Genomic DNA, 23,426 nt, shown 5'->3' with positions numbered 1-23,426 from the left:
TTTGTTGCCTTGGGTTCAGGGATCAAAGGTCTAGGTTGTTCTTCGAGTCTTTTTGATATCTTTTTAACATTTTTGGACCCAAGGGCGGGTTTGGCTTAGTTCCACATTCCACGTTTGCTTGCCTTTTGAACTTCAGAGATGAATGGCAGAGCCTATAGCACTTAAGAGATTTTCCAGAACACTAGCTGGTCAGGGCACAGCGAAAGCTAAACCCAGGCCACCTACTTCCTACTGCTGAGCTGGTGCCCTCTGGAATCATTGGCACTTGGTGGTGGCCTCTGCTGCCCTGGCTAAGAGGGTCCATTGAATTTGAGTCAGGATCAGGGTCTTCCTTCCTGTGACCCCTTCATCCCCACCCAAAGCAGTGAAGCCCTACCATCTGTTTATGAGGTGGGTGGCCACAGAGATGGGCTGATGGTGAGGGGGTTTCACACACTGGGGTATTTAAAGTCTGAGCCCCACCCACTCTCCACCCCTGCGCTTAGTCCCACTTGACAGATGGAAGATCCTATTGTCCCTGAGCGCTGCTAAGAGCTGAACTGTGTCTCCCAAAATCCATGTGGATGTCCTAACCTCTAGTACCTCAGAGTGCAACTGTATGTGGAGACAGTTTTAAAGAGGTATTAAGGATAAATGTAGTCATTAGGATGGGCTCTACTCCAATATGAATAGCATCCTTATAAGAAGAGGAAATCTGGACACAGACACACGCCGAGGGAAGACCAATGTGAAGACACAGAGAGAAGGCAGCCATCCACAAGCCAAGGAGAGAGGCCCCAGAAGCAACTGACTCTGCCAATGCCTTGTTCTTGGACTTCCAGCCTCCAGAATAGTGAGAAAATACATTTCTATTGTTTAAGCCCCCAGTATTTTGTCACGGCAGCTCCAGTAGACTCACGTGGGCACTTGCTCCAGACGCTGTCCCCCTTGACCCTCCCTAGCTGCCCGTGAATTCTCCTCCACACACTCCTGAGCCCCAGACCCAGATTCATCAAGCCCTTGGGGTCAGGAGAGTGGGCTCCATGAATACGCGGCCACATTTTCCCATTTCAGGACTTTTGAGGATGGCTGGTTTGTGCTTCAAAGTGGAGCAGGGAAGGGTAAACTGCCTTTGGAGCATTTGAGAGAATGACGAGAGAACTGGAATCACCAAAAAAACAGACTGATTAGTGTTTTGAGTTAGAATCCTGCCACCAGTAAGTCAGCTCCCACCCCTCCAGAGTCTCCAGCTGGATCCCTCGCAAATAACAGTTCAGTGGGTGCTTCCAGGCGTCCAGGCATACGCTGCTCTCCGGATTCTTTAACACAGGGCTTCTTGGGGTCAGGGGCAGTGCCAAGTCCCTGGGAGAAGCCAAGCCTCAGAGGACCCTCTCACTTACAGAGAGTGCATGGGCCCCCAAGTTCTCACCCCAGACCCACGCTCCTCTTGTAGGTGGGAAAGGGATGGAGGGGTAGAGGGGGAACGCCCTGTTCCACATGCTGTGTTTACTCTGGGCATGGCTAATGACTCCAGGGCCTTATCATTGGGTTCTGAGACTGGGTTGGGCAGGTCTGAGAGTTAAGGAAAGTCTGTTCCCACTGCCCTGGGGGAGAGAAGAAAGGAGGGGGCAAGGGAGAAGCTGCTGGTCGGACCCACAATGAAAACGCTCCTTCTTTTGCTGCTGGTGCTCCTGGACCTGGGAGAGGCCCAGGGATCACTTCACAGGTGAGGAGATGTCCCTGGCACTGTGTGCAGCTGTGTAGTCCCCTGTCCTGCAGCTCAGGGCTGCCCTGGGAGAGGAAAGCTGACGGGGAGCTGAAGAGGAGGAGAAACATCAGTGCATGGAAGAGGCTTACCCAGTGGCCACCTGTGTATGGCCTTAATCTCCAGTCCTCAGCAAGTCATCCCCTGCCTCCATCTCCACAGAGGTGCCTTTCCCAAGTCCCAGGGAGCTTCTCGTGTTGCTAAAGAGCAGGAACCTGCAGTTGTGGTTTGTAGCTCAAAGTGCCCAAGTACTTCCCCAAGGGACAGACCATTACTGTCCCAAAGAGTTTTCTGTTCCTTTAAATCAGCCCTTCATGGTGCTCACGTAAAACTGCAGACCTACAGCTTCCATTTTCCAGGAAGATCTCAAAGAGCTCCGCTCCAGGAAGGGAGCCATTTCTACTCTAAGATTCTGAGACTTTATGGGGCAGAGATGAGGCCGGGCAGGCTGAGTGGCAGAGAGGGCGCTGACCCCACCCGCACCCTGCGTGCTGTCTTGCAGAGCCCCTCCTCTGCCATCTCTAGTTGGCCTCTGAGAAGATGGGATGGGAATGAGGGGAAGAGGGAGGCAGAAGCACAAGTCCTCATCGCACGGAGCTTTGTCTCCAGGGTGCCCCTCAGGAAGCATCCATCCCTCAAGAAGAAGCTGCGGGCACGGAACCAGCTCTCTGAGTTCTGGAAGTCCCAGAATTTGGACATGATCCAGTTCACCGAGTCCTGCTCAATGGACCAGAGTGCCAACGAACCCCTCATCAACTACTTGGATGTGAGACCTCCTGGGGTCAGGGCTGGGGAGAGATGGGAGTGGGAGGAAGGTCCAGCATCAGGCATGGCCAGTGCCACATCAGCAGCACTGAAGACCGTTGTAGATTTCTTTACTTGGATGGATGATCCGTGGGGACTGAGTCCTTGGGTCCCCAAGAGGTTGGCTAAGCAGGCCCCAGTGTACCCAAATGGCAGAGCTCTCTGCAGAAGGAGAGGGCTGAGGGTGAAAGCATCATTCCACACTGAAGGCAGTGGAATGATGCCATTTTGCTCTCGGTTGGGCAGCTTAGTGGCTGTGTACCCTTAGGCAAGTTACTTAACTTAAGCCCCAGTTCCCTGGTCTGTAAAACAAAGATGGTTCTTCCTCCACTGCCTCTCCTACAATGTAATTATAGCAATCAGGTTAGTGCAAGTAAAATCAAATGAAGTAGCCAGAGGCTTGGTTTGATTTCCTCCCTCATGGCCATTTCTCTGCTCCTTTTACCTTTTGTTTTCCAGACTTGCCACTTCCTAGTCCCCAGGGAGCTTTCCCTTGGCCCTGGTGAGCACCCTTGTCTCTCCCCACCATCCACACCCTCTTTCCTTCTCACTCTTTCTTGCAGATGGAATACTTCGGCACTATCTCCATTGGCTCCCCACCACAGAACTTCACTGTCATCTTCGACACTGGCTCCTCCAATCTCTGGGTACCCTCTGTGTACTGCACCAGCCCAGCCTGCAGTAAGTGGTGCCAGGAGCCCCAGAAGAGAATGTCTGGGGGCCAGTCCCGGGAGGCCAAGCCTGGTACTCGGGGGAAGGGGGACTTAGGTTCCCGAAAGTGGCCATCCCTGTCACACCAGCTTCCCCTCTCCATCTTTGAGTCTGCCCTGGAACTGCTTATAGCAGAGCAAGGCCAAGGAAGAACTAAAATGTGGCTGCTGTCCAAGATAGCAACTTTCATACTAATCAGAATTAATAGAAAGAAACTCAGCCATTGAAAAGAGAAATCTTTGACATAATGACTCACTTCCTTTGGAACACCCAAAGGAATGTAGGGGACAGGTTAATTCATTTGGTTATTTCTGGGCAGGTAGGTGAATTGGGTTTAGTGTAGGCAGTCTGCTTGCTTCAAGGAGGCTTGGTAGCCTTATCTCCTGGTGCACAGAGGTGGGGCTGCTGGGGCACAATGGCATGGGTGGGTCCATCATTTGGCCGGAGGTAACTCAGAGGTTTCAGTGAGGACTGGAAAAGAAAAGCTACAGAAAGATGCCTTGTTCCATACAGGACAAGTCCCAGAGAAAGAATGTCTCTGGAAACCCCAAGGCTAGATGTCCACGGGTTGGGGGAAAAGTTGGGAGTAATTTCCTGGGGCAATTGTTTATCCCTGAGTTTCTTTTGAAGGCCAACCTCTGACCCACAATGGGTGGCAGGGACTGTGGCTGGCGCCTGAAAATGTCACTTATCTTGGTGTGCCTCATGAGGTCATTGTGGACAATCAGGTTTGCCCAGGGACAGCTATTTGGTCCCCAGTTAGGCCACATCTGTAGCTAGAGGGAAATGTAATTGCTCATTAGGGCAGGGCATGGCCAGGCTTCTAGGGGCCCCCACTCAGTGTTGAGAGCTGAGGGAAGAGACCCTGCAGCCCTGGGGCTGGGTGGCATCAGGGCAGGGGTGCAGGCAGTGAGCCAACGGCATAGGCAAAAGCAGTGCACTTCTTTCCAGAGAAGCACACCAGGTTCCAGCCTTCCCAGTCCAACACGTACAACCAGCCGGGGCAATCTTTCTCCATTCAGTATGGAACCGGGAGCTTGTCCGGGATCATTGGATCTGACCAAGTCTCTGTGAGTGCAAGTCCTTCATCTTTCCTCTCTTGACCAGAAACTTGGGACACTTATTCAGAGGTCTTAGGTTTCAAATCTGCCTCAGGAATGGTGGAAACAGGGGTTAGGACTAGCTTCCAGGGGAAAGGGTGAGCAACACTCCCCACCTGGCTTGGCAGCAATGGGTCAGTCTGCACAGCACGCTGGGCCCTGTGGGAGGGCAGTGCAGGGAGACTCTGGCAGGAAGGAAGGCCCAGTGCACAAAGCCTAGTGGCAGGGTGCACAGCTGGATCTCCAGACTCTAGGGCACTAAGGTGATAAGACCAGGCCGCCATCTTGAAGGATAAGGAAGCCCACAGCAGGGGGTGAGGTTTGGACTCAGTGAAATAAGGAGGCAAGGTCTGAAGTGGAAGTCCAATCACAGAGCCAAGGCAGAAGCCCAGTTGTCCAAAGGCCAAGGTCCAAATTGAACTCAGTGCTGAGCTCATGAGCTGTTCCTCAAACTCCCTCTGACCTCTGACCTCCGTCCCTCTGATTCCCTCTGAAGTCCTGTAAGTTCTAAAACTATGGGAATCAGACAAACGCAGAACTAGGAGTCTCAGTCCTGCCTGAGTACTTTTTCAGGTTTATAGACAGCAATGTATGCCTGGGCCTTGGGAGAAACAGAAGTTGACCTACTCCTGATGAGCATTGGTCCCTGGGGTATTCCCAAGGCCAGTGGGGCACAGCCTTCATCAACATTCCTTCAGAGTGGGTGGGGGTAGAACGTATTATCAACTGAAAGAATGCCAGAAGTAGAAAAACATCGCCTATGTGAAATATCAAACAGATAAAACAATGCACTGTATTTTCTATTGGAACTATGTGTGTGTGTATACACACATTACATATATAATACATATACACATATATATGGATATATATTATATCTGTATATATTTTGTTTATTATATACAGATATAATATATATTAGATACAATATATAATTACATAATTATATTATATAATATATGTTATATATTATATAATTAATATAATATGTAATACACTATATTAATATGTTTTATAATTAATATTAATTATATAGTGTATAATATAATTGATATAATAATGTATTATATTAATATATTATGTGTTATATAATATATTAATATGCTGTATGTATTAATATATTACATATCTATATATATTAACATAATATATAATGTGTCTATATTATATGATATATAAGATTATGTTATATGACATATACATATATATTATATATCTAATTACATATAATATATATGTAAAAGTGCAAATAACGATTTAGAGGTCTACATCCCAAACTGATAGTCACAATAACCTCTGAGATGCAGGGAAGGCACTGAAATTAACATGGAAAGGGAAATTCCAGCCTATAGCTTGTCACTTACCTGTTGGCTCCCCTGGCTGGTGTAGCACAGCAGCCAAGCCCATAGCAATGTCAGCCTCACTGCACCTTCCCTCAGTTTTTCTGGCTCCAGGGTCAGGTGTGCACTTACCTCTGTAACAAATCATCAGCTTTTGCTGTAAAACATCCCCATCATTGAGTTTGGAGACTTGGGAACAGTGAGAGAACGATGTGGGTTCCAGTTCACCTTCACCCTCGTGGGTTCCAACCGGCCCTTTTCCTCCCACTTGATATCTATCTTCCCTTTCTGTTGTGCAAACTATAGACTGAGGCTGCAGCACCAGGACAGAAACCATATCCTGAAGTACACTGTTTAGCACCCACAGTTACATATAATCAACATCTATATTATGTCTATCACTTATAACTATATCTATAGTACCTCCTAATGGTTCTGCTTCTAAGTGAAATACTAGCAAATAAAATCGTGTGGTGTATAAAAGGATAATGCATCTTAATCAAGGGTCGTCTTCCTATGAATTTATCATTTAACAGAATAAAAGGAGAAAAACCATACGACCAATATTATTATATAAATAGATTAATAACATTCAACATTTATTTATAACTTTAAGAAAAACTCTTAGCAAACTAGGAACAGAAAATAACTTTCCTCAGCGATAAAGAATATCTACAAAGAAGGCCACAGCAAACTTTATACTTAATGGTGAATCGTTGAGCGACTTCTCTATGAGATCAAGAATGAGACAAGGATGCTCAGTCTCACCACTTCTATTCAACATTGTTGCCAGTGCAACAAGGCAAGAAAAAAGAAATCAAGAACATTAAGATGGAAAAGGAAGAAATAACTCTGTCATTATTAATGTATGATGAGATTCTATAGGTAGAAAATCCAAAAAATATCTACAGAAAGGATACTGGGATTAACATGTGAACTTAGCGAAGTTCCTGGATATGAAGTCAACATAAAAAAGTCATTCGGATTTCCATATACGGGTTGCAGATCTTTATCTCAAATGCTTAGGACCAGAAGCCTCTTAGATTTCAAATTTTTTCAGATTTTGAAATTTTGCATTGTGGTTACCAGTTGAGTATCCCTAATCTGTAATGCTCCAATGAGCATTTCCTTTGAGCATCATGTTGGCACTCAAAAAGTTTTGGATTTTGAAGCATTTCAGTTTCAGATTTTCAGATTTGTGATGCTCAACCTGTAGCAAGTAAAACAAATGGCAAATCGATTTTTAATGCCACTATTTGTAATGCCATCAAAATCATCAGCTACTTTGAAGTAAATTTAACAAAAAAAGTGCAATAACTCTACTCTGATATTAGCAAACATTACTAAATAAAAGTAAAAGACTTGCATAAAAATTATAAACATTACTGAATAAAATTAAAAGAAGGCCTGCATTAAAAACTAAACCATGCTCATCCATTGAATGACTATTTTATTAAAAAGTCAAATTTTTTCAAATTGATCTATAGAACCAATTTTATTCCAATCAAAACCACAGAAATTTTTGTTAGAAATTAACAAACTGATTCTAATATTTATATGGATATGTAATACACCAAAACAATCTTGCTGAAGAAAAACACTGATAAATATTAAGACTTGTTATAAAGTTGCAGTAATTTAGATAATGTGATGTTGGCTCAGAATTTTAAAAATAAACCAATGGAACAGAATAGAAAATACAAAAACTAGCCACACAGTCATCTGACTTATTTTGAATATGATACTGCAGTATGTAGAGGAAATGATGATATATTTATTAAATAGTGCCAAGTCATATGACTACCCAGATAGAAAAAAATAAATAAATCTTGACTCCTACCTTACACATTATCACATTTCAGTTAGGTTCCAGACCTCAATGTGAAAAGTAAACAATAAAGCTTTTAGAAGAAAACATAGGAAAATATTTTCACGACCTTACGGTAGGCAAAATTTTCTGAAACAAGTTACAAAAAAACACTAATGGTAAAGGAAAAAATTGATAAATTAAATACATTAAAATGCATGTCCTTTGTTCATTAAAAGACACTATGAAGACAGTAAAAACATTACCCCAGTCCAGGAGAAGATTTTTGTTGCACCAACAAAAGGACTTGATTTCAAAGTATATAAAGAACTGCCAGTCAGTAAGAAAAATGCAGTCAACTCACTTCATAAAAGAGGATATCTAAATGCCCATTTATTTTACATTTATTTTAAGTTCTGGAATACATGTGCAGGAACTGCTGGTTTGTTACTTAGGTAAATGTGTGCCATGGTGGTTTGCTGTACCTATCAACCCATCACTTAGATATTAAGCCCTACATGCATTAGCCATTTATCCCGATGCTCTCCCTCTCCCAGTGCCCCCCGACCAGCCCCAGTGTGTGTTGCTCCCCTCCTTGTGTCTATGTGTTCTCATTGTTCAGCTCCCACTTATAAGTAAGAACACGTGGTATTTGGTTTTCTGTTCCTGTGTTAGTTTGCTGAGGATGATAGCTTCCAGCTCCATCCATGTCCCTGCAAAGGGCATGATCTCATGCCTTTTTATGGCTGCATAGTATTCCATGGTGTGTATGTATCACATTTTCTTTATCCAGTCTATCATCAGTGGGCTTTTGGGTTGACTCCATGTCTTTACTATTGTGAATAGTGCTGCAATAAACATACACATGCATGTATCTTTTTTTTTTTTTTTTTAGACCGAGTTTCACTCTTGTTACCCAGGCTGGAGTGCAATGGCGCGATCTCAGCTCACCACAACCTCCGCCTCCTGGGTTCAGGCAATTCTTCTGCCTCAGCCTCCTGAGTAGCTGGGATTACAGGAACAATAAATGTAATCCCACCATGCCCAGCTAATTTTTTGTATTTTTAGTAGAGACGGGGTTTCACCATATTGACCAGGATGGTCTCGATCTCTTGACCTTGTGATCCACCTGCCTCAGCCTCCCAAAGTGCTGGGATTACAGGCGTGAGCCACCACACCCAGCTGCATGTATCTTTATAATAGAATGATTTATATTCCTTTAGGTATATACCCAGTAATGGGACTTCTGGGTTAAATGGTATTTCTGGTTCTAGGTCTTTGAGTAACTGCCACACTGTCTTCCACAATGGTTGAACTAATTTACATTCCCACCAACAATATAAAAGCATCCCTATTTCTTCACAGCCTCACTAGCATCTGTTTCTTGATGTTTTAATAGTTGCTATTCTGTGGTTTTGATTTGCATTTCTCTAATGATCAGTGATATTTTTTCATATGTTTATTGGCCACATAAATGCTTCTTTTGAGAAGTATCTGTTCGTGTCCTTTGCCCACTTTTTAATGGGGTTGTTTTTTTCTTGTAAATTTGTTTAAGTTCCTCATAGATTCTGGATATTAGAGCTTTGTCAGATGGCTAGATTGCAAAAATTTTCTCCCATTCTGTAGGTTGTCTGTTCACTCTGATGATAATTTCTTTTGCTGTACAGAAGCTTTTTAGTTTAATTAGGTTCCATTGGTCAGTTTTCGCTTTCATTGCAATTGCTTTTGACGTTTTCATCAGGAAATCTTTGCCTGTCCCTATGTCCTGAATGATATTGCCCAGATTCTCTTCTACGGTTTTTATATTTTGGGATTTTACATTTAAGTCTTGTATCCATTTTGAGTTACTTTTTGTATAAGGAGTAAGGAAGAGGTCCAGTTTCCATTTGCCGCATGTGACTAGCCAGTTTTCCCAGCACCACTAAATGTCAATTTTGTTAATAACCAGGAAATACAAATTAAAACCACAATATCCTCTGATATCCACTAGAAAATTCAAATGAAAAAGATAAAAGATAGGAAATATCTAGTGTTGGTGAGGATATGGAGCAATTGTAATTCTCAAAATATTGGTAATGGAAGTATCATTTGGTGCCATCACTTTGGAAAAGTCTTTGGCAGTATTTACTCAAGCAGAACACTTGTGTATCCAATTATTTACCAGTTTTATCCTAGGCATATATGTCTCCAGAAATATGTACATCTGTTCTCCAAAAGGCATACACAAGCAGCACTATTAGCAATCGTCAAATAAAGGAAACAACTCAAATATCCATCTGTGGTAGAAAAGATAAATAATGGTGAAATGTTTATACCATGGAATACTAATAAGAAGGAACAAATTACAACAGTGTGCCATAAGCACAATATTGAATGACAGAAGCCAGATACCAAAGAGTTCACACAGGGATGATTCCATCTATGTAAAATCCAAAAAATAGGCAAAACCAATATATGATATTAGAAGTCAGAAGACTGGCTCTTCTTGAAGAGGGGCACAAAGACTGGCAAGTGCATGAGGGCCTCTGAGGTTTTGGAATGTCCTGTTTCTTGGGAATATGGCAAACATCTTTGTGCTCATTTAATCAAGGAAAGTTGGGAAGGAGAAGAATTAGCTTCAAGACAGAGGAAAATCCAGGAATCAAACCCTTTGCCAGCAATCCCCTGTGCCATTCACCTGTGGGCTTTCTCCTGGCAGGTGGAAGGACTGACCGTGGTTGGCCAGCAGTTTGGAGAAAGTGTCACAGAGCCAGGCCAGACCTTTGTGGATGCAGAGTTTGATGGAATTCTGGGCCTGGGATACCCCTCCTTGGCTGTGGGAGGTGTGACCCCAGTGTTTGACAACATGATGGCTCAGAACCTGGTGGATCTGCCAATGTTCTCTGTCTACATGAGCAGGTAAGGCCCATCAAGCTTGTGAGGTTAAGATCAGTTAGAACGACAGGGAGACAACACGTGCACTTGATTTAGTAGTCAAAAGACCTGGTCTGGGTCTTTGGCTTGGTCTCTTGTCAGCTGTGGATCTTCGTCAAAACATTTAACCTCTCTTAATATCGAGGAAGTGAGATTTGCCTCATCACATAGTTGTGAAAGCACTTTGTAAACTCTACTACACTGGCTTAAATTTAAGGAATCTCTGGAAATGGTTCTTCATTTATGCTGTCAATAAATATCAAGCTCCTATTATATGCTGAATATGGTGCTCACATTGGGGACACAGTGAAATAAGAAAGACAGTACCTGGAGGAAGAGGAGGCAGAAAAAAAATGAAAAGTTAAGCTGACAATAAAATAATTACATGCTGATGGATGACTAAACAAAATGTGGCATATCCGAGCAATCAAATATCATTCAGCCTTAAAAAGGAAGAAAATTCCAAGACATGCCACAACATAGAAGAAACCTGAGGACATCGTGCTAAGTGAAATAAGCTAGTCACAAAAAGACAATTACTGCATGATTCCACTCAGGTGAGGTACCTAGAGTAGTCAAACTCCTAGGCAGAAAGTAGACTGGCAGTTGCTGGAGCTTGAGGAGCGGAAGTGAGGGGTTCTTAAACTGTTGTTGGCGGCCTAATGGGTAGAAAGTTTCTGTTCTGTGAAACGAAAGGTCTGGACTTTACAACAGTAAACACTACTGAACTCATACTTAACACCACTGAACTCAAAAATCGATAAGATAGTACATTTTATGTTACATATTTTTACCACAATTTTTAAAAATTGCACATTGTGGTTGGGAAAGGTCATGAGGCTCATCTGTTTCTAGGCACTCTTGCCTGGCATCCTTGGAGGGTCATCTCCTCTTCCTCCTTACACAGGAAAATGATTTCTGACCTTCCTGACTGCTTCCAGGTCAGACCTGGCCTGAGTTCACTGGTTTCAGCATAAGCCCCTTCCTCTCGTTCCCTCTCCCACATGGAGGGTCCTGGATTTTTCCTATCAAGCTGTGCTTCCGGCGGCACTCAGGACCATGGCGCACTCAGGACCAGGCCTGGACAGAGCTGCGAGTAAGAGAGGCAGGTTGTCTAGACATCTCTGCTTCCTCTTGCAGAACGTCCTCCTCTGCCTGGGAAAAGTGGGCTGTAATGGAGAATATCGAGGGCTTGGCAGTGAGACCGGCCTGGATTTGCATCCTGCCACTTAACACCGCTTCATCTCCCTGAGGCTTAGTTTCCTCCACGGACCACTAGGCTGATGTGAGTTAAGGAAGTTTAGATAGATAAAATCCCCAGCACAGGGCCTTGCACCAAGGTAATCAGCAAATGTGAGTTTCTTTCCCCATTCCCTCTCTAAAGCCACTTTCCGACAATTCCTAAGGGTATTCACTTCCTTCCCTCTTTACTACCCTGATTTCGATTTTGTACCTTTCTGATCCTTTTCCTCCTCAAAATGAATCTGTCTTAGGTCCTATTTCTCCAGAATCCTGCTAGGACCAAGAACATAATCTGAGAAATCAATACCAATGAAAATAAGTAAGTTTCTAAGTTCTAGTAAGTCATGATACAGTCAAATTAGCCTCTTTGCCTTAACATGAGGAGTGAATGATATAAACACGCCAGGCACCATCACAACCATAGTGGGGAAGATACTTGAGAAAAGGTGTCTTTGGGAGTTGCTTCAAGTCACGCGTGTGTACCCACCCAGGATAGTCCTGGCCTTTGTTCTGAATGACAGACCTGCTGGCCCCATCTCCCACCCCCTTAACCTTTTTATCCAAGAAGTAGGAGGGCATTCACAAGTGGTCGAGGGGAGCTGTTACTTACCTTGCGTCAAAAAGGCCCAGACCAATCTACTTGCAGGAGTCGGAGTCCCGGTCTCAAAGCCCAGGCTGATGTTTCTGCCTACGTGGGTGCTTGATATGAATAACCAGATCAAGAAGCAAAGGGCCCTAGCTGAGACTCACCCCTAGAGTTTTTCAGTGGCCGTTCCTGGACAGCTTGTCTTTCTCTCCATGTAGTAACCCAGAAGGTGGTGCGGGCAGCGAGCTGATTTTCGGAGGCTACGATCACTCCCATTTCTCTGGAAGCCTGAATTGGGTCCCAGTCACCAAGCAAGCGTACTGGCAGATTGCGCTGGATAAGTGAGTATTCCCCATGAAGTAGTTACAGGACTAGGGGTAAACTCAAAAGAGGCACAACTCAAATTAAATTAACTGAAAAACTGCTGGTCACTCGCAGAGGATGCCAGAAGCTTACTGTGGTTGGAGGTATGGAGGTGCTGAGCAAGCGTGCAGGAAGGGCACCAGACAGAGCTTCCTTCCCTGTACATGTGACGTGCCTTTAATCCAACAGACATTCAATCCCAGCGCACAGCCTGCTCCCCTTTGTTCCTTCAACGTTAACACACAAGGCAAGGGATGAGTGACATGGGTGTTGCAAAGGTTAATTGAACTCAGATCTTGCCCTCAAACAACTTGTACAGAAGAAGAGATGCACACAAACTGCTATCCTGTAAAGTGGAAGGTGGCCAGTGCTGCAAGACAGGTGCCACCAACGTGGCCCAGCAGATAGGAAAGACAGCCTCTATCTGAAGGACCCTCCAGTGTGGCGTGGAGGGGGTTACATTGAAACTGAGCCGGGAAGTATATACAGTATCTGGGCTTGGAGCAATTGGGGAAGTGGGACTAGGTGCCTGCTCATACCTAGAGCCTACTAGACAATGCAGGAATCGGAAAAGTGCAGTTCAAGTTTCACTTCAGCTAGGATTGAGTTCCTACAAGGTGCCAGGAATTAGGAATGCAAAAAATAAAAAGCCACAATGCTCACTGTCTACTGAGGTTTTTCAAACTGTAGGAATTCACCTATTTATGGGTCATGACATCATTTTAGAAGATCATGACCTGGCCGGGCACGGTGGCTCCCACCTGTAATCCCAGCACTTTGGGAGGTCGAGGCGGGCAGATCACAAGGTCAAGATCGAGACCATCCTGACTAGCATGGTGAAACCCCGTCTCTACTAAAAATACAAAAATTAGCTGGGCGTGGTGGCCTGTAATTCCAGCTACTCAGGAGGCTGAGGCAAGAGAATCACTTGAACCCGGAGGCAGAGGCTGCAGTGAGCCGAGACCATGCCACTGTGCTCCAGCCTGGAGACAGACTGAGACTCTATCTCAAAAAAAGAAAAAAAAAAAAAAAAAAACAAGATCATAACCTACATTTTTTAATGAATTGGAATACAGTAAAAAATACCAGAGTGCACTTCAATTGCACGAATGGGTGTGTGTGCGTGCACTGGGTCAAGAAGTAAACAGATTTCTTCCTACAGATCTCAGTAGAAAATAATTGAGGAAGACTCATAGGGTGGGTGGAAATCATTGAAGTGCTCCAGGCGCTGGAGAGACCAAAAGAGAGTGGGGGTTTCCTAGGAGCCAGGGGAGGGGAAGTGGGCTGACCACAACCCTGTCCCCTCAGCATCCAGGTGGGAGGGACTGTGATGTTCTGCTCTGACGGCTGCCAGGCTATTGTGGACACAGGGACTTCCCTCATCACTGGCCCTTCCGACAAGATTAAGCAGCTGCAAAACGCCATTGGGGCAGCCCCAGTGGATGGAGAAGTGAGTACCTGCCTGGGGAAGGGAGTGGTGGGGGCCGGAGAGCCAGGCCTTCTCTTGGGAGGTGGGAAGGTTCTAAATGGATTGTCTGTACTGAGTTTTAGTATGCTGTGGAGTGTGCCAACCTAAACGTCATGCCGGATGTCACCTTCACCATCAATGGAGTCCCCTACACCCTCAGCCCAACTGCCTACACCCTGCTGGTAAGAACTGGTTCCTTATTCCGCAAGCCACAGGGCCCTCCCCACGTGCCTGCCACTTCCCCTTTTCAGTCCCTGCACTTAGTCCGCCTTTGCCCTAAGACCCGCCCCACATTGCTCTGCTCTAATGTGGCATTCCCTCTGGGAGGGGAGAAGCTGCCTGTGGTGGAAAGACCGTGGGGCTTGTCCTAATTTCCAGCTCTGCCATAAAGCAGTAGTGAACTTCAGGCAAGCCATTTAAGGAAGTCTTCTGATATTGCCATGTAGGACTTTTCAACTGACAAAGTTTCATCTCCTCAACCACCAGGTCAGACTGGAACTATTACTATCTCATTTTATAGATGAGGATATCGAGACTCAGAAAGTCAAATAAATGGTTCAAGATATGAGCTGTTTGCAGGGAGGTGTAGAGAAAAAGATTATATTTATTCTAACATTCAACTTAACATTCCTCTTCTAGCAAGAAAATGTCTTTTGTTGCAGTAAATTCTCAAGTTTGTAGGATGACATAGCAAGGGAACGCCTAGACATTTTGGACCCCTATGAGCACCTCACACCACAGTTGGGTTGAATTTTCAGTATCGTAGTTATCTACAACACTGAAGTGTAGTATCACACTTCAACACGCTAATTTTTCCAAGAGTCACTCACAGCATCAGGGTGGATGCATCAGAATAGGGGCGCTAAGGTATAGACTGAGGGCTTCAGCCCTACCCCTAAGCCTCCATAACTCCTTCCCAAAGCCACCAACAGACAATCCAAATAAAAACAAATGTTTGCTTTAAAACACAGCTTCATGGTAGGTCCTTTAAGCTCCTGCCACATAGAGATTCTGGAGCTGCCACTGTGAACAACACACTGACGACCAGCTAGACATTTAGACCGAGCCCATCAACACCCCAACAGCCCCACACTCTCTCACATTCCCACATGTGAGCTGAGTCCCTGCCCAGGCTCATGCCCTTCCCCATTCCCAAGACAGTGCGTGGTTCCTTCCCACCAGCAGATTTCAATTAGAGCCACCTCGATCCATCCGAACTGCTGAATAACTTTGACTTTTCATGACCTTCCTCTCAAGAGGTCTCCTTGAGCCCTCTGCAAATTTTCCCACACCCTCATCAGCAACTTCAAATTTCAAATCGTTGTTGGAAAGACCGCACTTGCCTGGGAGAGCACATCTTTGCCAAACTAAAAATTAAGATTGGAGAAGGTGACTCTCTTCTCTTGGAACAAGGGAGGCCTACTTGCCTCATCTAAAGGGGGTCACTCAAATGTTTATTCCCAGAACATCGACAAGAAAATAGCAGTGGATAGCGACTGACAGAGCTCTTTCTTCCCCTTGACAAAAACTAAGCTGTGCTTCACTAGAAACTAAAGAAACCGGAATTTAAACCAAGGTCTTCCGGCGCCCACCCTTTGCTCTTCTAGCCATGAAATAAGGGTTTCCCCACTGTAAAATGATGGTGATGGAGGCAGGTGGGCTCATATAACAGATGAACAGTTCTCAAAATTTTAGAACACAGACCCCAGGCCCACAAGAAAGGACTTGTGCAGACACTTTATCGAGCAAACTAGGGCAAGGCCGTATGAAGCAGGAGGAAGAACCCACCGACCAAAATGGTGGAACCCACTAGCTGTCCAAGGCCATCCGGTGCCACCACCACCGCCAGACAGGCAGCACTACTTCCTTCTTCCCCCGTCTGTCACTTGCATCCTTCCTTCCCACCCCAGGACTTCGCGGATGGAATGCAGTTCTGCAGCAGCGGCTTTCAAGGACTTGACATCCACCCTCCAGCTGGGCCCCTCTGGATCCTGGGGGATGTCTTCATCCGACAGTTTTACTCTGTCTTTGACCGTGGGAATAACCGTGTGGGACTGGCCCCAGCAGTCCCCTAAGGAGGGGCCTTGTGTCTGTGCCTGCCTATCTGACACCCCTTGAATCTGTTAGGTTGAGGCATTCTTTACACCTGTAAAAAGTTATTTTCCACAGAATGTAGCTGTTTCCAGGGTTGCAACTCGAAATAAGACCAAACAGAACATGAGAATCCACACACACACACACACACAAACACACACACACTCACAGCCTCACACTTCACACATGCACACCACTCCCACCACTGTCATGATGGAGGAATTAAGTTGTATATCCATAAATTTTATTGATTTTTGATTAAGAAAATCGAAAATTTTCACATTTGATTATGAAAATCTCCAAGCAGAGATCATGGTATAATAAATCCCGGTGCAACCCCTCGCAGCTCTGACAACCCGTCCACACACGGCCAGGCCCGTTTTACCTACACTGCTGCCCACTCCTCTCTCCAGCTCCATATACTGTATGTACCTGGATTATTTTGAAGCAAATTTCGAGCATTACATAATTTTGTCCATAAATATTTCTAATATCCTTAAATAGACAGTTGGAATTCAAGCCTCTCTCACTGTCTCACAAATGTTTGGCTGTTTTTATAGTGGGATTGTTTGCATCAGGATTCAAGCAAGGCCCACAAATTGCATTTATTTGAAATGTCTGTAAGTCTCTTTCCAACTAAAGAGTTTAGTACATTTGAAACTGTGCTGGCTGAAATCCCGAGGTATCATTTAGCGTGGTTCTCTGAACTTATCTTTCCTATAAAATGGTAGTTAGATCTGGAGGTCTGGTTTTGTGGCAAAAATGCTTCCTAGACGATGCTGGGTACTTCCTGTTGCATTCCATTAGGAGGCAGATAACGCTGGTGCCTCTTTATTGGTAATGTTAAGACTGATGGGTGCGTTTGGAGTTGTTGGCTTTAATCATTCATTACAAAGTGTAGCATTTTACCTGATCGTTTCAGGGGTCATTGATGATTTGTTGAGATCCACACTATAATTATGGGTTGCAAAACAAGGGTTTTTCTAATTCTGCTATCCCTTTGGCATTTGTTAATTGGAATTCTTCTATTAAAAAAAGAATAATCTTTAGCTGGGCACGATGGCTCACATCTGTAATCCCAGCACTCTGGGAAACCAAGGAAGGAGGATCACTTGAACCCAGGGGGTCAAAGCTGCAGCAAGCCGTGACCGTGCCACTGTACTCCAATCTGGGTGACAGAGCAAGACCTTGTCTCGAAAACAAGACAAAACAAAACCCTTCCCTCATCAACCATTTGCCCAGGAAAGAAGACAATTACTTGGTGTTTTATTTCCTTTATTTACCAGTTTTCAGAATGAGTTGGTGCTATACCAAACACCAAAGGATTTTAAACATATTTGATGTGTTTCAACTCACTATAGTTTCTTTCAATGCTCAAATCACCCTATCTTTAGCCAGTGGATAATCAAGATAGTTCCTGCAAACTTTTCCAGCCCATCTTACACACATCCAGTCCCACGTGTGGCACCAGCCATTGTCCCACAGAGTCCTGGTTCCTTGTATCATGCCCATATGTTTGTTGTAAATGAAAATGTTTCCTAGTACATTGGAGATGGAGTGAAGGACGGAGAGATTCAGGAAGAGAGATTGAGAGAGCGCCTGTTTCATCTTGGGGGCTCCAGGGTCCATCCTGAGGATCCGACGTAGAGCATTCTGGCCTGAGCACATCCCCCTTCTGGTGGCATCCACTGCAACCAGAAACAACTTATTTTTTCTTCCCCCTTGTAGCTTTTGCTTCTTTCAAAATGAAAGTATCTTCTGTTTTCTCTTATTATAAAGCATGTGAAAATGCTCCATGACCTTCCTCCTCAGAGAAAAGCACTATTATCAATTTGAAGTCATTTTATACAGCCTTTTTTCTTTGCACATATTAATAGGCTATGGGTAAGGAAACCTTTGTCTTTCTACACAAAAGGAATTGTACTGTACATATAAGAGGCATTGGAACCAGAGCAACTCCATCTTGAATAGGGGATGGGTAAAATGGGGCTGAGACCTGCTGGGCTGCATTCCCAGGAGGTAAAGCACTTTTAGTCACAGGATGAGATGGGAGGTCAACAGAACTGGTTTCACAAGATACAGGTTACGAAGACCCTGCTGATAAAACAAGATGTGGTAAAGAAGCCAGCCAAAACCCACCAAAACCAAGATGGCGTGAAAGTCACCTCTGGTGGTCCTCACTGCTCATTGTAGGCTAATTATAATGCAATAGCATGTTAAAAGACACTCCCACCAGCGCCATGACAGTTTACAAACGCCATAGCAACATCTATGGAAGGCTGAAGCAGGTGGATCACTTGAGGTCAGGAGTTCGAGACCAGCCTGGTCAACATGGTGAAACCCTGTCTCTACTAAAAATACACAAATTAGCTGGGTATAGTGGCAGGTGCCTGTAATCCCAGCTACTTGGGAGGCTTGAGACAGGAGAATTGCTTGAACCCAGGAGGCAGAGGTTGCAGTGAGCCAAGATTGTACCACTGCTCTCCAGCCTCAGTGACAGAGAGAGGCTCTGTCTCAAAAAAAAAAAAAAAAAAGAAAGAAAGAAAAAGGAAAAACAGAAAACCAGTATTCTCTGGATGCAAAACCCATGTATGTAGAGGACAGACTTTTCCTATATGTGGGTTCTTTGGGGCCAAGTGCAGGACTTGAGTGTGCTCAAATTGTAGTATGCTTGGGGGTCCTGAAACCAACCCCCCACATATACCAAGGGATGACGGTGCTCCATGGGGCTATTGTGAGGATGCAGTGACATTGCACATATGTAAACATGTTCCTAGCTGACATCCTGTGCTCATCAGGCCACAGACCTGCACTCCGCACGGGCGAATCTCATCAAAGGCACAAAGCCCTAGAGAAAACGGCTTTATAATTTTTCATCTAAGACAAAGCACCCCAAGAGCCATGTAGGAGCCTGTTGTTAGGCAGCACCCCTGCAGGCTTTCTGAAGGGTCGCTTCTGTGCCAGAGCTGCCCTGGCCGTTGAATGTGCTGGTCTGGTGCTGGCCAGGAGTCTCAGTGGTGGAGGCTGCAGTGTGAAAGTGATGCCTAAGCCAGACAATGTCCGCTTGAACCAGTTAGCAATTCAGTCTTCACAACACCACTGCTGGTTCTGCCACAGAAATGCTTCTGCGACCTATTTCCTTGCCCCTACCCCCCTCGCCAAGTCATTACCTTTCACCAGAAATATTCCAGGAACATCCTGGCACTGACGCTGTCTCTTGCTCTCCAACAAACCAGTGCCTGATTGGTTGAAGAAGGGAATTAAATAATAGCAATAATAGTAAAACAAAACCTTACAATTTGCAGTTGTTATATAATAAAGTAAATTTTGTCATGTCGTGTGCCATTTAATATAACACCTCCCCAGGTCTAAGGCAGAATATTAAACTGCCTCCCTGTAAACCATTTAGCCTTGTCTATCTTTCCCACATTCTCAGCAAAGTTCCCAGGCATCTAAAAGTTCCTGTGTTTCTTGATCACCAGCTGCAAGGTCACAAAGCAAATAGGCTCAAGACTGCGGAATGTGTTTCTTAAAACGTTGCTTTTCAAATGTAAAGTCCATCACAAAACATGTCACAAGTTAATGAACTGTTCTTTGTTCTGGCTTCCTCATCCTGTACCCACTAGGTGCATAAATGGCACCCCGTTTTCCTTGCACTTTGCTCAAAATTAGGAAGTGATTCCTCTGAGCCTATAATCACGTTAAATAAAATCCTCCTGCGACCCCATCGGTCTCTCCAGATCTCTAATTTCCCGCTACAGGTAAATACTTCTGAAGCCCAGCTCTAATCACACCCTTCCCCTGCCGTACACTTTGCAGTGATCCCCTGCTGCATGCCAAATGCAATCCAAGCCGACACAACTTCCAGGGCTCTCCAGGGCCTTGCCTCAGCTGGGCCACCTGTTCTCCCTGGACATCTAGTCTACCCTGCACCAAATGGAATCATTCTGATTTTCTTACTTGTACATTTAGTCTCAGGATTCCTTCTCCTCTGTTCATCAGAGGAATGTGCTGTTTTCCCAAAATGACTCCCTTTCAATGAGTGTTAAGATAACAGCGAAAAGCTGTCAGACGCAGTGCTGTGAGACACGAGACTGAAATCTCAGCCCATGGATGAACCATGACGGTGATCAGCTATTACTTGGAGCCTCTCCTGTATGCTCTCTTCTGCCAACCAGAGGTTCAGCATCTCCTCTCCCTGGCCCCACATCACTTCTCTGCATATTGAACCTGACTCTCCACTCCATTCACCGCACATCTGCACATTGCTATCCTCAGCATCCTTCAAGCTCCAGTTCAAATGCCTTCTTTCCATAAAGCCCTCTTTGACATCTCCTAACTAGAACTAATCTCTCCCTCCTCTAAATCCCCACAGCCTTTAAGCTGCGTTTCTTATGCCATTATTCGCCCCATGTTTTATTTCCGCGGATAAAATGCAATTCTCCATTTCTGCACCCCCGAAAGGATCTGACAGGCCTATTGAATGAACACCTGCAGGAGGGAAGAAAGGAAGCAGTGAGGGAATGTGGCGTCAGGGTCTCTTCTGCAGGGCCGACGCTGACATCCTCCTCCTCTGGACCATGTGTCACGGGAACAGAAGGGAAGTTGCTGACTTTTCATCCACGTGGCTGGAGGAAGTAGAGACTACAGTCTGGGGGTGGCTGGCGACTTAGCTTCCAAAGGTGTTAGGATAGTTCTGCAAATAGACCCTGAAAGTACCGGTTTCAGTCCCATGCGCAAAGGCTGTGAGGACCAGCATGGACAGTTCACTTCCCATTCCCAAAGCGCCCTCGGCAGCAACGGGCCATAGGAACTCCCATGTGTTCTCCAAAAGAGGGTCAAATGTGCCTCTACACCTCTATGGGGGCTCACTATCTAATCCTGTCTCTCTCTCTCTCTCTGTCTCACACACACACACACACACACACACACTCACACACACACGTGTTCACTTAAAACCTGGCCTCAGAAAAAAGTAGAAGACTATCAGGGGAAATTCTAAAGGGCAACAGTTTAAGAACAAGTCAGTCATCAAGAATTACTGGTTGGCCTGAGGGTGGCCTGATGTCCACTTTCCCAAGTCACCCGACTGGGACATTTGGGGTGAGCATGATCTGGAGTGGAGGCTTTCCAGCTTCGGTGTGTGCCGTCCGGTGCTGCTCCCCATGGAAACCTTTGCCTCCTCCCTCCAGGCACATTTGCTAATTGGAACAAGGAAATAAGCTTCAACTTTTCTTCCACTGAGGAAGTCACATGCAACATACACAGGCCAGGCCTGTACCTGGCACTGCGAGCCGCCCAGTGCGGGATGCAAGGACACTCGCGTGCGCAGCCCCCCTGAGCACTGTGCAGTGTAATCAGCCAGATGAGACATAGACAGTAGCTACGGAGCAGACACGGAGACTTCTGCTGGACACAAGGAAGAACTCTCTGACCGAGAGGATTATTAGACGAAGAACGCGCCCCAAGGAGGCAAAATCCCACCTCACAAGAGATGTGGGGATGGAAGGGGGCACCCAATGCATCGCATGCCCCGAGGGGCTCCAGTGAGGCCTGACATCCCCAGCCGAGGCCTGCCTAAACGCCTTCTCCTTTCATCTGCCAGTCATAGCGATTCCAGGCATAGTTCCAGGCAGCTCAAAGAGATGCCAAATTAGCCGCATGCCAGCAGCGTTTTAAATTGCTATGGTCCCCCCAGGTACTTCAGGTTGGGTCATAATCCTCACTTGAGAGGAGACGTCAGGACTTGCTTCACATCTCACAAGCCTGGTGTGGGGTTTAATGTATGTATATGTTGGGGGGGGCATGGGTGTGTGTGATGCATTTGTGTGATGTGTGTTGTCCGTGGTATGTAGATATGTTGTTTGTGTGTGTGATGTGTGGTATGTATGTGTGTTGTTTCTGCATGTGATATGCATGTATGTTGTTTGTGTGTGATGTGCATGTATATTGTGTGTGGTATGTATTTGTGTTGTTTCTGTGTGTGAATGTGTATGCATGTTGTGTGTGGTGTGTATGTGGTGTGTTGTGTAGTATGTGTGTTGTGTGTGACATGTATGTGTGGTGTGTATGTGTGTAGTTTGTGTTGTGTGTGGTATGCATGTATGGTGTCTGTGTGTATGTTGTATGTGGTATGTATGTAGCCTGTGTATGTGGGGTGTTTGTGTTGTGTGTTGTGGTACATATGCGTGGCATTTGTGTATGGTGTGTATGTGTGGTGTGTTTATGTAGTGTGTGTTGTGTGTGGTATGTATGTGTAATGTTTGTGTGTGGCGTGTATGTGTGCTGTGCGTGGTGTAGTGTCTGCGTTCTGTTTGGTATGTATGTGTGGTGTGTTTGTGTAGTGTGTGTTGTGTGTGGTAGGTATGTGTGGTGTGTGTGTGGTGTGTTTGTTGTGTGTAGTATGTGATATGTATGTGTGATGTTTGTGTGTAGTGTGTGTGTAGTATGTGGTATATATGTGTGGTGTTTGTGTGCCGTGTATATGTGTGGTGTGTGTGTGGTGTACATGTGTGGTATGTGTATGGTGTGTTTGTGTGATGCATGTGTGGTGTGTGTATTTGTGTGTGGTGTGTGTGGTGTTTGTGTATGTGGTGTGTATGTGTGGTGAGTCTATTGCGTGTGGTAAGTATGGGTGTTATTTGTCTGTGGTGTGCCTGCGTGGTGTGTGTGTAGTGTGTGTGATGTGTGGCATGTATGTGTGTTATTTGTGTGTGCCTTGTTGGAGTGGGGGAGGCGTGTGTATGTGTGTTTAGTGTGTGTGGTGTGTGGTATATGGCATGTACTGTGTTATTTATGTGTGTGCTGTGTGTTGGAGTGGGAGAGGAGTGTGTGTGTGTGTGTGTGTGTGTGTGTGTGTGTGTGTGTGTGTACAGGTATTGGGGTAAAGGCAGGGCTTGAAGATCAAAACCTCTTCCTACCAGGCTGGGGGTAGGACTGAATCTTCTACCCACGTGTATCTAAAACCTCAACGAAAACAAAAGGGCCCCTTTACTGGGTGGCTTCCAGCAGCAGAAGAAAAAGCTTCTAAAGCCAACCTGAGGCTTATGGTGCTCACAATGGGGCATGTTACCCTGCAGGCCCCCGACCCACAGCTCCCACCCTCATCACCATGGGCCAGGGTCCCTGTAAATGAAATTCATGAGGGCCCCAAATCCGGTCGGCTCTGGAGCCTAGCTTTTCCATTCCACTCCACCCCCTCCACCCACACAGCTGAGGTCACCCGGCCCAGCCTCTTTTGCAGCTTTCCCAAGT

General features: G+C 45.4%; 1 protein-coding gene across 1 annotated transcript; it reads left to right on the top strand.

Annotated features, from left to right (window-relative positions):
• The first annotated feature begins 1,533 nt into the window (after positions 1–1,533).
• Positions 1,534–17,080, top strand: CTSE (cathepsin E). The gene is made up of 9 exons (XM_012459205.2): positions 1,534–1,705; positions 2,354–2,510; positions 3,112–3,229; positions 4,211–4,329; positions 10,205–10,404; positions 12,466–12,588; positions 13,919–14,060; positions 14,162–14,260; positions 15,989–17,080. Exons 1-9 carry the CDS (start codon positions 1,638–1,640, stop codon positions 16,151–16,153), a joined length of 1,191 nt encoding a protein of 396 aa, XP_012314628.2. The 5' UTR covers positions 1,534–1,637; the 3' UTR covers positions 16,154–17,080.
• Positions 17,081–23,426: the final 6,346 nt, after the last annotated feature.

This window comes from Aotus nancymaae, unplaced genomic scaffold (genome assembly GCF_030222135.1).
Source record: "Aotus nancymaae isolate 86718 unplaced genomic scaffold, 86718_ANA_hifiasm-v0.15.2.pri h1tg000039l, whole genome shotgun sequence".
Lineage (NCBI taxonomy): Eukaryota > Metazoa > Chordata > Mammalia > Primates > Aotidae > Aotus > Aotus nancymaae.
Note: the sequence above shows the minus strand (reverse complement) of the source record. Positions and strands in the feature narration are given on the sequence as shown.